The following is a 13,641-nucleotide window of genomic DNA, read 5'->3' on the forward strand; positions in this document are numbered from 1 at the left end:
CACTAGATTATGTTTTACTATAGGCAGTCAATTAAAAACGAACCTCGGTACTGGTTTGATTTAACATGGAGGATGAATCGTCTAGTGAAATGCAAGCTGCTGCGAGATGTGGGGGACATATATTTATATTCATATTAAATATATACCTGTTGAATTTGTGCTTTTTCTTAATGCTTCTCTGACCCCGAGCTTACGGGTGATTGGAATGGTAGAAAGGATGGGTTTCCAGAAACTTCGCCAAAAATTAAAGACTCCATCAAAAGGACTGCTCCATATACTCAAGGAACATCCACCAACAAAACCCATCTCCACAACCACCAGATTATCTCACCCGCGAGTGAGACTGCAAGGTTTGGGGGCCCGGCCGTACCACTCGGCGCTGCGTAAGGGGGCTGCGTGCCCATCTGGCTGCGACTGGCCGTTTCCCCCTCGCTTGGTTTTGCCCCTGCTCCCCCTGCGCAGGGATCCACAGTGCGTCAGGCCGGCGCTTTATATTGGCCGCCTGGGCGGCTCCGCTCGCTGTTTTTCCTCTTCGGGTGGTGGCTGTGTTCGCATTTCGTCAAGATGCAGCTCAAGCCGATGGAGATTAACCCTGAGGTGAGCGCCAGGTGCACCATTGCCGGGGGATGCAAGGCTGAGGCTCAGCCCTCGCAGGGTAGCCTTTTCGCCAGCTGGTTTTATTTTTTTTTATTTTTTCATTGCCTTCCAGATGCTGAACAAAGTGAGTGGCGTCTCGCGCTGTCGCTGTCCCCCTCCCCCAGGAGCGCCGAGGCGGAGGCGCCCACCGACTGCGGCTGTGGGCCGGCACCGAGCCGCGCCCTGCGCGCTCCAGAGGCTGCCGGGCGCCCTCCCTCTGCCCCTGCATTTGGGGGGTGACTGCGAAACCGGTCGGGGGGATAAAGGAACCTGCGCCTAAACGCGAGTGGCGCCTGGTGGAGCTCCTGAGGGCGTGGCGCGGTCCGCGGGGACGCGGATACCCGGGCTTCGCGGGAGCCACGTGTGGGCCGCGCTTTGTGCTGTGTCATCGCGCCCGCAGGAGTGGAGGGCGGGGACTCCTCCCAGCCCCGGTGGGGTCGCGGAGGGCGCGCATTCTGGCTCCGCCCCTTGGAAGGTGCCTTTTATTTGCCTGTCCCCCGTGCGCCTGGCCGTCTTGTCTCCTCTCCGCAGGTGCTGGCCCGACTGGGGGTCACCGGCCAGTGGCGGTTCGCGGACGTGCTGGGGTTGGAGGAGGAGACGCTGGGCTCGGTGCCAGCGCCCGCGTGCGCGCTGCTGCTGCTGTTCCCTCTCACCGCGCAGGTAGGGCGTGGGGCCCGGGATGCGCGGATCCCCGACGTCACACACTGCTCCCAAATCTGGTGTTGAGGGCTCCCCTCCTCGCCTGTGCGGCCGGATATGGGTAAACGCCTCCTTCCCTGTAGGGGATCGGGGGCGCGCCTCCCAGGGAGGAAGGTGCCTACTCCTTGGGGCTCCTGTTGTAACAGCGTTTATTGCCTCTATGCTCATCCGTCCAGAATTGCCTTAAATTTGGAAAAGAAGTAGCATCTCGGTTCCATCATCCCAATTATCCAAGGACAATTCATCCTACTCATGAGTGCCCTTGGATTTAGGCTTTTCTGAGCCTGCCACTGGGGAGTAGCCGGTTGTTTTCTTTGAGGGCTGTAACCTGTCAGATCATTGGTTCTCAGTCTTCCACCTAGCTGGAAAATGGAGGAGGACGGACTTGCTTGAAGCACAGGGAAAAACAGTATGTTCTCGAATTCTCCACCTGCACGGCCTGGGTTTCTGATGGACTTAAGGGTTTCTTCCCACTCTTCCATTCTCTACGACATGCACACTTGGTTTTTAGTCTCTTGAATGTGCTTCTTTAAGCTTAATCATTTGTGTAGGGTTTCTGTGCAGGAACTTCCTTCCCATCTCTACCCTCTTTCCTCTCTGACCTTGTAGCTAAATGAAATAAGTGAGTATTAGTACAGTCTTGGAAACACCTTTTCATTTCCCTTTGAGGTCCTTCCTTCAAGTGTGCATGGATATAAAAACGTATAGATGGGGTATTTGTTGTCTTGTATGGAATCCCAGTAATTAGCATGGCATTGTCGATCTTCTATTGCTGTCCCTTGACCCCTGACTGGGAGTGGTTGAAATTGGCTTTAGCAAAACTTGGGTCATTAGCATTTGGGGCATCACTCCAAACAAAGAGCGAGGTTAACTGAAACATCATCCTAAGGCTAGGTGTTCTAGAAGCTTCCTCAGCCCACACCAAGTCGTATGGGAAGTTCCACTCCTTCCTCCTAATGGGCTGAGTCTTGTGGGTTAGAAACACTTATGACAGCTGTCAGGATAATCTCACTGCCATGCTTTTATTGTTAAAGCTTATCCTTCCGCAAAAAGGGAGCTGCCAGATTATTATAAGTCAAATTAGTTTCCACATTGAACAAATCTAATGCTGTCTCCTACCTGAACCTTTCACAGAGCTTTTTTATTAGAGCAACCATGATGACGTGGAGGTTTTGAGCAAGGCCTCTGGGAGGCAGTGGTGCAGCATGTTTGCTTTTCAAAGCTGCTAGTCTCCTTGTGCTGAATCCAGAGGATCTTGTTAGCGAACATTCTAGTTTGAATGGCTTATGTTTGAAAGAGCTCGATACTATGTCCTTTAGCTGCAGTTGAATCAGATTTATTGAGCACCTGTTCTGGTACACAAAATGCTTACTGGGCAAAACACTGAAGCAAATTTAAAGAAAAGTTGAGATTTATAGGTTGATTTCCAAACAAGTTAATGTTAGTTTAGAAAGTATCTCATTTTGATTAAGGGAGTATTATGATTTCCTAAATGGGCCACTTCTAAGATGTTAATTTTAAGTGATAGTTAAATCTTTACACAAGTGTCTCCATGCAAGAGCTCAAACAACCCTAAAGAATGGTGCTATCAAGTTTCTAAATTTTATCTAATTAGCCTAGAAAAGTGAAAACCCTTAATAGTCAATGAGTAACAATGTAAGGATCTGGTAGGTATGAAGTGAGAACTTCCTACAAGTTGAAGTTGATCTTGTGGAACAAGATATCTTACTTCTCTGCTAGTGCCACAGAGCAAGCTTAAACTTTTGTTCCATGTACAGTAATGCAAGGCTACTAGAACTGGAAATTTGCTTCTAATGTTCTGTTTGAATGTTGCTGGTTATAGAAAATTGGTGGTTCCATAGCATTTGCACTCTGCTTTTAACTGAGAAGTGATAATTTTTAAGATCTTTAAAACCTGTTAGTGAAAGGTCCACACAGGGTCACTAAATTACCATACAAAACACTAGTGGGCACTTTGAGGTAATCTATCTTCTAGTCCCATTCATTTACCAGTTTCTATCCCCCTCCCCCCAAATTGCTAAACTTTCTTTAAATTAAACTGTATAGCAGGCAAAGACAAACTAGTGTCACATATTTCCCTTGTAGGATGAGGAGTTTTTGTAGAATCCCAGCCCAACACCCTTTTTATAGGAAGGAAAGACCAGTTGCCTTTCCTTCCTAAGAAAAAGCTGGGAGGGTGGTGGGGGGGATAGTTGATTTCTTTCGCTTGCTTCTTTCAAAGTTAAGGCTTATTTTGCTGCTGTTTTTGAACAGAAGTATACATGGACAGAATAGGACTTTAAAGAATAGTGAAATATATATAAACCAGCTGGTGCTCTTCCTGGGCATTAAACTGACCAAAGCTCGATTAGGATGCCTATGTGAAATACAGCTGTTTGTGTTAAAGGAAGAAAATGATGAACTGGTCCACATTTTCTGCCTTCATGACACCCTCTGTTTCAAGCTAGAAGTCTGCAGTGGTGTCCAGACAGAGTCTTGGGCAATATCCAAGGCAGTTGCTGCACTGCAGCATCAGGGTGGAGTCTCATACCTCTTAGAGCCCCACGGGCTGGTGGGGGTGTGGGAGGTGATAAGACATTCTCTGGGCATTGGCCAGCATATAGAACCGAGTCTGCTGGTCACACATCCCACTTGCGTTTCCATTTAGGTGGTAGGACTCACTGTGCTGCCATCTGTTCTTTGGATTTTCGTTTTGAGATATAAAAATGTTTTTTTTACGTTCACAGCATGAGAACTTCAGGAAAAAACAGATTGAGGAACTGAAGGGACAAGAAGTTAGTCCCAAAGTGTACTTTATGAAACAGACGATTGGGAACTCTTGTGGTACAATCGGCCTTATACATGCAGTGGCCAATAATCAAGACAAACTGGAATTCGGTAAGTGGGGTTTGAGGTCAGTCATCCTGTCTTTAAACGGGAAACATGGACTTCAAAAAGCAAAGTTAACTGTAACACTTCATTCCAAAAACCCCCAGGGTCTGTTCAGCAAAGTCATTGCCTTAAAATATTTTTGAAACCTGTTTAGTCACGGCTCCTACCTATCCAGGTGTAATCCGTGAGTGAATTCAGATGGTTTCTTTTGAGGGGCGGAAACTCATTTCCTGAGAAGCATGGTTTGGTGCTTCCACCTGGAGTGGTAGGCTGAGCAGCTGCTGGCCTGTCTGCATGTGCCCTTCTATTTGCATGCAGCTTCAGTGGTTCTGAGGTGAAGGAAAAAGACTCATGAGGGCTGGTTACTGTAGTGATTCTCACGTGCTGCTATTCAGTTCTCAACAGTTCTGGAGAATTAGAGATGGTGTTAAGCCAGAAAATATCAACAATTAGGACCTGTCTTTAATGGTTCTATGTCTCAACAGGAGAACCAAAGCAGCTTAAAGCAGCTGTGTGTATAGAGTGTGAAATTTCCCACGGGGAGGCATAGCAGCAGGTGGAAACCTTGAACAATACAGCTGTGAACAAAGTCAGGTCAAGGGCGGCAGCCCACCTACAGTGACTGCTGTGGAACATAGAGGAAAAACTGAGTGTGACAGCAGAAGCTTGTCAGAGGCACCATTAACAACACTAAAATATGTTAAAATAATATGGCAGAATCTTTTAGGTTCTGAGGGCCCTGTGGTTTCTGCCCTTGTGGCATAAAAGCAGCTGTAGACAAGATGAAATATCTGGATCTTCTAGAAGTTGCTTTTTCAAATATTGACTTTACTGAGCCATATTAAAAAGTTGTAGTTTGATCCTTTCTATTTTTTTTAATATCCTTCACTTTATTTGGCAGATTCTATTTTCAGAAAGATCAAGCTTTCCAAAATCAACTTGATCCTAAGTGTTCATCCTGCCAGTGGCCACTGACTATACCTTAACACTGAAATGTCAGTATTACTTTTAATTTACACATAAATACCTGGAAAACTTTGACAGTTTTTTAATTAAGCCAAAAAATAAAACCTTTTTTATTGAAGTAGAACTTACACTCACATTACTTAAAATTTTCCTATATTGATCCTTTCTACTTCTTCTGTAGTAAGTCTCACTTTATTTGGAGTACTGTGTTCCTGAGGTCAGCGATAATATAACTTGTAACCATGGTAATGATGGTATCAAAGACTTAATCTGACAGACTTTGTCACAAAGTTAAGAGGATTCTTGTCATTTCCAAGTTTTAAAATGGTCCTCATTTAACAAATTTAAGTTTAGAGCTGCAAATTCAAATTAAAGTCTTTTGAAATATAAGTTGCTCTGGCTATAGCTGTGTGATCAGTGTCTCTTAGGCTTATCCACATTGAGCAGTAACAAAATGCTTATACCAACAGTGTGCCAGTCAGTTTTCTCTGAGTCATTTGTTTCTAAGTCAAATGGTTCTTCACATTTTTACTTAAGATCTTTATGTTAATGTCTATTTGGATAACTGAATTACTAAAATTGAATTTTCTACCCTGAAATAAAAATCTTGGTTTGGGAACCATTATTAGATTAGAATGTTATTGTAGCATTATATATACAACAGGTGTGAATTGTGCATTGGTATATGCTATAGACAAGGCAGTTTACAATGCATATTACAAATAAGTGCTGTAAGAAAGCGATAGGAGATTTGAGAGATGAGTGTGAGGTGAGAGGGGAAAAGTCAAGATGGTAGGGAGCAGAGGCAAGAAGGAGCTTGGCATGCTGGAGGAATGAAGTGGGCTCCCTGGCTTAAATCACTGAGTAGGGAGTAGTTGGAAAGAGGCTGGGGAAAAGGGACAGCTGATCTACGTCCTTGGAGGCCATATTAAAGATCCAGGTAGCTCAATATGACCGGCTCTGCAAAGGCTTAGGTCAGCAATAAATGTGTCCCCATTTTTGCTACTTTATCTATACTAATACGTGCATTTTTTTTTAAAAGAGGATGGATCAGTCCTGAAACAATTTCTTTCTGAAACGGAGAAGATGTCTCCTGAAGACAGAGCAAAATGCTTTGAAAAGAATGAGGTAGGAAGAGAACTTCCAGATCATTCCTTTTAAATAACTCTGAAGATTTTTTGTGCTAATTATTTTCTCTTTTCTGCAGGCCATACAGGCAGCCCATGATGCCGTGGCACAGGAAGGCCAATGTCGGGTAAATGCAAATACAAATCAGAACCAGGCTGCCCAGGTGCTGTCTGTGTTTCCACTGAAACATGTGCGGGAATCTTTTACTGGAATATAGCAAATATTATCTACCTAAGGCCAATTAATGCCAGAAAATTCTACCAAAATAATTCCTTGACTAGACTGTTCATAAAAATGGCTCGAAGTCTTAATGGCAGTTGAAATAATCTTGAGTAAATTACAACTGTTAGTATTTTGTTTAGATCTAAGTGAGTCTTACAGAGTAACACCTCTCCTAGTCATTAAAAATTTCAAATGTCTTCTCACAGTGTTGGGAAGAATATTATTCTTGTTGGCATAGCATATACCAACAAGGACTGACAATTTCTAGAAGGCTTAAATATACCATAAGAGAACAGAACCTCTAAATCAACTGCTAAATTGAAGTCAGACAATTTTGTGCTTTATAACTACAGTTGGCTCTGCCTCTTTCTAGTCTTGACCGTGGGTAAGATGCTTATCCTCCCTAAGCCTTAATTTCCTCCTCAGGAAAAAAAATCATGTAATAGTAGCATCCACATAAAGTTGTTTTAACATTTGCAGTATTTCTACCTTAATGGGCTACAATAGGGCATAGTATGTAGGAAGTATGTAAATATTAGCAATAATTTTTAAAAATGCAAGTTGGTTCAAGAATATTCCACTTCAATTGCAAGAGAATTTAATTTTAAGAAGTTTTGCTTATATATACTCATTTTAAAAAATGTCTTGACTCTTCAGGTAGATGACAAAGTGAATTTTCATTTTATTCTGTTTAACAACGTGGATGGCCACCTCTATGAACTTGGTATGTGTCACTCCGTCTTTGGGATCCAATATAATTTCTTTGCATTCTTTCAGACTTATTTCTCTTTACAATATTGGCGTGTGACATTATGACACTTGGTGTGTCATTATTTATGAAGCCAGAACAAGATATTCTCATGAGGGCACTTAACGCTTTATCATACCCAGAGCCACACCCACCCGCTCCCCCCTCCACCTCCAGCCAACTGACATAGTGAATGGCTTTAGTCACAAACCGGAAGAGAATAGATCAGATTAGCTGCAGTTCAAGGCATATGTGTTTAGACTTCTTGTCCCTCTTCCCCCAAAGCATCCCCTAGTATCATCCCTTCTAGGCAAGGAATACTTCTAGAAAATGTGACCCTGTTTGTGTAGAAAGAATTTGGATGTGCTGGAGTAATTTCTAATAGCTGGTTTATGGCAACAAAACAGATTATCCATCTTATAAAATTCATCCCCTTTGTATTAATGGAGAAAGACTTGCAGTTGTGTTGTCTCAAGTTGAGACACTGCTTACGGGCTAACAAGGGCAAAGGAGACTTGGGGGCAATTGGCAGTCATTGAAGGGCAAATGAATTCTTAAGGTTTCCTTCTTGCCTCCACTTTTCTTGTACCCCAGAGACTGCATCTGAGTTTCGCTCTCTGGTCCTTCTTGAGAGATGGGGCACAGTCCCCTCTACTAGGTTAGCTGGATTGGGATTATGTGATATGTTAATTGTAGATTAGAATTGCCTGGGATGGATATCTAGGACACCTTGAACCTAGTTTGCGGCCTGTTACTTCATAACCAGGCTTCCCTTTGTGGGAGTGGCAGTGGTATTCAGATGAATCTAAAACTTCCCTCTGGCTGGGCAAGCACAGTAGCCAAAAATGTGCCGAGAAAATTGACATGCCTACATGGGTGACCTTGGAGGACATTATGTTAAGTGAAGTAAGCCAGGTACAGAAAGATAAATACCACATGTACTCATTCACATGAAGAAGCTTATTAGAAAGTTGATCTCATAGAAGTAGAGAGTAGAATAGTGGTTACTAGAGGCTGGGAAAGGCAGGGAGGATGGGGAGGATAATAAGAGGCTAACAAATACTAACTTTTCATTTGAATAGGAGGAATAGCTTCTAGTGTTATGTAGCACTGCAGGGTGACTATAATTAACAATAATTTATTGTATATTTTCAAATAGCTAGAAAAAGGATTTTGAATATTCCCAGCTCAAAGAAATGATAAATGTTTGAGGTGATGAGTATGATGAGTATGCTGATTACCCTGATTTGGTCATTACACATTGTATACATGTATTGAAATATTCACACTGTACCCCATAAGTACATACAGTTATTATGTGTCAATTAAATAAAAGCAAAACTTGACATGCCTGGCTGCTTCGTTATAGATGGGCGGATGCCTTTTCCGGTTAACCATGGCACCAGTTCAGAGGACTCCCTGCTGCAGGTAACCTTTGGAATGCATCTTTCTCCAGTAGGGCCCACATTTCTTTAGCCAAATTGTCTATTCTAAAGTCCTAACACTCTTTCAGTACAGTCAGCTTGTCTGGGTTAATAGTAGTCTTTAGGGCTTAAAGATTATCTTAGTAATTCTATCTACCTTATTTTATAGCAGGTGGTTTTAAATAGAATCCTTTAGAGAAGGCCTGACTAATCTGTTCTGTCTGCTGTGTTTAGTCCATAGTTAGAATTAGCATGAAAACCATTGCTTTACTTCCTTGTGGGATTAAGGTGATCATTGTCTTCCTGTCAGATTACATCGTGGTTAAAGACTCAAGTAACAGTAACTTGAGACTTTCCTTATTCTTTCTAAGACTGTTGGATTTGGGTCAGTCTTGTAGGTAGTATACTATGGATTCTGGTTAGGCAGTTAGATTCAGGACTTTTTTCTCCCCACATGATCCACTGTTACAGTACAAGAGAAGCAGATTTAAAACATGCCTGACAAGAACTGTAAAATCCAGGATCACTGTGTAACCATCCGGGTACAAGTGACTACAGAAACTTCGATTCAGGGCAAGTTGTGGTAGACAACTCTAGGCCTCTTCACCCTAAAAATGAGTCTCTAGAGTTGAGTCAATTTGCTGTTACAAAGGAAAATTGCTTAAATATGATAAAACACAAAATGCTATTAAGATATAACTACTTCATTTAATTACTAATTTAATAGTTAATGATTACTGTTAGTAGTGGTAATAATAGTTCATCTTTTTTGAGCATTTAGTGTGTGCAGAACAGGGGTTGGCAAATTTTTTCTGTAAAGAGCCAGATAGAAAATATTTTAGGCTTTGTGTGGCACATGGCTCTGTTGCGGGTATTCTGTTCTGCTGTTGCAACTCTAGAGCAGCCTATAGATAATATCAATGTATGTGTGTAGCTGTGTTCCACCAAAACTGTTCACAAAAACAGGCAACAGGTTGGATTTGGCCCACAGGCTGCAGTTTACTCACCCTGTGTGAGGTGCTGTTCTGAGTGATTTTTACCTTTTGTAGAATCCTTTTAATAATGCAATGAGGTAGGTAGGTATTTCCCCATCTTACAAATGAGGAAAAAGGGGTAGAAAAGTTAGGCAGTACCCAAGGTCAGTGCTTAAATGGTAGAACCATGGTTCAAATCTAGACAGTCTGTATCTAGAATCTGTGCTCTTAACCACTGTACCATGTGACCTTTCTTTTTATAATAGACCTGGAACATCACAGACCTGATAACTTCAAGGTGCTAGTGGGCCAAATTATGCTACCCTAGGAGGGAAGGTCACTTTCTCTAGTCTGCTGTCATACGCACCTGAGATCAGTTAAAGCTAACTCCTGGTATACAAGAGGTATATGGGAATAGTAGTGTGAAATGAGAAATAGGCCTGCAGAAGTCAGATGATGGGGATTTGCACGAGAGAGTTAGCATTTACTTATGGGAGAGAATAAGAACAAAGGCAGAGTTTCTGGTCTTTGACCCATTTGGGGAAAAGATTCTGGTCCTTTCAATAAAGCTTTTAAGGTACATGCTAATTCATACCTAACACGATACTAATATCGTAAAAATGTGCCCCATGTAGGATGCCTAAAACTTACATGAGGTGTGGGGAAGGTAAACCTGTTTTTGGTCCTTTCAATAAAGCTTTTAAGGTACATGCTAATTCATACCTAACACGATACTAATATCATAAAAATGTGCCCCATGTAGGATGCCTAAAACTTACATGAGGTGTGGGGAAGGTAAACCTGTTTGTTTAAAACAAACAAAAAACCCCACAAAACTTTTTTCATTAGAATCCCATTTAAAATTAAATGAATATATAAACCAGCATCTTATTAGTGAAAATTATTATCTAACTAAGACTGGTTCTATATGGTTAAAGATTTTTTTAGGTATTTAAACTACACACTAAATTAATTATTGTTAAACTGGAGGTTGATTCCTTGATCTTTAAAACAAAACAAAACTGGTGAGAAAATACATAAACTTAACCCAGGTATCCTAAACTTGAATGAATTAGGTCATTGCTCATTTTATTTTTTTACTGTTTATTTTCTGTATAGGAGACAAAGCTGTCTGTTTAGGAGATGGCTAATCTCTTTAACAGTACCTGTTTAATATTGAAGGAACATCAATTTGGGGAAGGAAGGGCTAAAATATTAAAAATACCCAGAGAATAAACTGTAGATGTTAAGTCTAGATCCCCTTTAGTTTTTAAATATTCTAAAGCAGGAATAAAACTCCACCGTGGTTGATGCCTTTTAAAGGCCCAACTCATTTGAGTTGGTGATTTCAGACTTAAGGACCTGTGTTCCATTACTATTCTATGTCACAGAGTATTTCCTTTCTTCTTAAAGGTCATATTTAATGTGGTTTCTGCAGCTATCTTTGCACTAGACTTTTTGCAAATTGAACAGAGTGATTGTTACTATCTCAAAGCATTTAAACTCTAGAATTTGGTAAATAACATTGAGATCAATTTTCTGTTACCATTTGTAATCTAGTTCTTAGAAGTAGTAATACATGTCACTCTATCATAAATCTCTAAGAATCCATCATTTGTACCTGGAATAACAGATAAACTTTAAGGCTGTTTTGTAAAATGTTTATTTGGAAGAAATTTATCTCTACTCTGGGTATTTCTGAGTTAGAACTTTTCTTTTATACCTTGTTATAGAAGAGAGATCAATTTTCTATCTTGTTTAGATTTGTGGAAAAGAGCATTAATAGTTTAGTTTTCTTGCCCAAACCAGCCACAAGGTGAAAGAAGCACGGAGCCATTTGGTAGAAGTAATAAGGGAGTCAGAGCTTCTGAAGTCAAATCTATGATTTGTATCTGTCTTTCCCATCACCTGATTTTTTTTTCTTTTGCTTTAAGCCCTTATTTTCAAGCTTAATGAGGGATATAAGTTTGATCAGGGTGAACTTTGAGCATTAATAGGCCCTGGATGTACTTTAGCTTTGAAACTTTCATTTGAGCTGTTGCTGCTTCGATAGTAATGACATTCCTCCTTTTCAGGATGCTGCCAAGGTCTGCAGAGAATTCACTGAGCGTGAGCAAGGAGAAGTCCGCTTCTCTGCTGTGGCCCTCTGCAAGGCAGCCTAAAGCCCTGTGGGAGGGACTTGGCCGTTTTTCCCTCTTCCCTTCAACGTGAAAGTATATACATACCCATGCAGTCTAAAATGCTTCAGTACTTGTAAAACACAGATGTTCTCTTTAGGTTCTGCAGACATGCTCTTCCCCTCAATCACATCGAAGCACTAGCAGAGCTCAGCTGTCGATTGAGCCAGGTTTGGTGTTAGCTTCAGATGGCGAAGCATTTCTCACCATTGTATGTCTTGTACCTTAATATCTAATGCTTTAAATGGCCACTTTGGTTTGTGTTTGTAAGTTAAGGCCTTGGATGTGGTTTGTTTGTCCTTAAAAGGAATAAAACTTTTCTGCTGCTAAGAGATAAGCCTAAACTGGTTCTCATTTTCTTTTATCTTCCCCCCAAATGTCTTAAATTATTTTGATAATACACGAACATGTCATCCATATAAGCAACTCATATAGCTCAGGTAAGAAGAACACCATAAAAATATTATTGGTTTAGCTTATCTCTAGACATTTTTCTATGCATTTGTATTCCTATGCGTACCTATAGAAGCTAATTTTTAAAAGGTTTTAAATAGACTATTTTGAACAATTTTATAAATTTTTTTCCCTTGGTGGCTGGCTAGTATGGGGATCTGAGCCCTTGACCTTGGTGTTAGCAGCACCATGGTCTAATCCAGTGAGCTAACTGCCAGCCCCCCCCCCCTTTTTTTTTTGTGGCCAGCCAATATAGGAATTGAACCACTGGACCTTCGTGTTATCAGCACCCAGGCTCTAGCCAGCTGAACTAACCAGCCAGCCCTCAATTTTAGATATTGCAGAGTTCCCATAAACCCATCACCCAGTTTTCTGTATTGACATCTTATCTTAGTATGGTACATTCATTTAATGTATCAGTATTGATACATTGCTATTAATTGAAGTTAATAGCATATTCAGATTTGCTTAGTTTTTACCTAATGGAAAAAACGTTTTCTGTTTCAGGATCCCATGTAGGATTCCACTTACATTAGGTGGTGTGTCAGTTTTTCAGACTTTCCTTGTTTTTGACAACCTTGACAGTTTTGAGTGATACTGGTCAAGTATTTTGTAAGATGCCCCTCTATTGGGCTTTGTCTAATGTTTCTCTGATAATGAGACTAGGGTTACGGGCTTTAGTGAGGAAGACCTCAGGCAAAATGTCATTTTCATTATATATAAAGAGTACATACCGTCAACATGATTTGCTACTGTTGATATTGCTCTTTGTCACCTGGCAGGTACAAAGAGGTAGCATTTCTCAAGTTTCTCCACCATAAAGTTATTCCTCCTGGCCTTTCCATACTATGCTGTTCAGAAGAAAGTCACTATGCAAAGCCCACACTTAAGGAGTGGGGATTTATGCTCTGCTTCCTTGAGGGCGGAGTATCTATATAAATTATTTGAAATTCTTTTGCATGGGAGATTTTTCTTCTCTATTCAATAATTTATATCATGAACTTATGTATCTTATACTTTGGGTTTATACTACAATCCAGTACTACTAGTTGCCTAAATTGTTCCAGCTTTGGTCAGTGGGAACTATTTCAGTCGGCTCCTGTGTCCCTTTGACATACTCCAGTGAATGTAGAGACTTTCTTTGTTAGCAATTCCTTTCTAAAAATTAGGTTTTTTTAAACCTGCTTTTGGCGTTTGTTGTTAAACCTTACTTTATAGGTAAGTGTATCCTTGTTTTATAGATACGCTTTGACTAAAAATTAAATGTGAGGACATTTGTTCTCAACAATTGATACTGGAATGTAAACGTTTCCCTCCTAGTT

At 41.0% G+C, this 13,641-nt stretch overlaps 1 protein-coding gene across 1 annotated transcript; it reads left to right on the forward strand.

The window, feature by feature from the left end:
- The first annotated feature begins 475 nt into the window (after nucleotides 1–475).
- Nucleotides 476–12,210, forward strand: UCHL1 (ubiquitin carboxyl-terminal esterase L1 (ubiquitin thiolesterase)). The gene is made up of 9 exons (XM_008568539.1): nucleotides 476–597; nucleotides 710–721; nucleotides 1,168–1,296; nucleotides 4,083–4,233; nucleotides 6,236–6,321; nucleotides 6,401–6,448; nucleotides 7,201–7,267; nucleotides 8,661–8,719; nucleotides 11,765–12,210. Exons 1-9 carry the CDS (start codon nucleotides 565–567, stop codon nucleotides 11,849–11,851), a joined length of 672 nt encoding a protein of 223 aa, XP_008566761.1. The 5' UTR covers nucleotides 476–564; the 3' UTR covers nucleotides 11,852–12,210.
- The last annotated feature ends 1,431 nt before the right edge of the window (nucleotides 12,211–13,641 follow it).

The sequence above is a fragment of the Galeopterus variegatus genome, unplaced genomic scaffold (genome assembly GCF_000696425.1).
Source record: "Galeopterus variegatus unplaced genomic scaffold, G_variegatus-3.0.2 Scaffold421, whole genome shotgun sequence".
Classification (NCBI taxonomy): Eukaryota; Metazoa; Chordata; class Mammalia; order Dermoptera; family Cynocephalidae; genus Galeopterus; species Galeopterus variegatus.

Coding starts and splice junctions, on each gene's coding strand:
- UCHL1 (XM_008568539.1), top strand. CDS start 565: ATGCAGCTCAAGCCGATGGAGATTAACCCTGAG. Junction 1,297..4,082: donor TGTTCCCTCTCACCGCGCAG/GTAGGGCGTGGG, acceptor TTACGTTCACAG/CATGAGAACTTCAGGAAAAA. Junction 6,322..6,400: donor AATGCTTTGAAAAGAATGAG/GTAGGAAGAGAA, acceptor TCTTTTCTGCAG/GCCATACAGGCAGCCCATGA.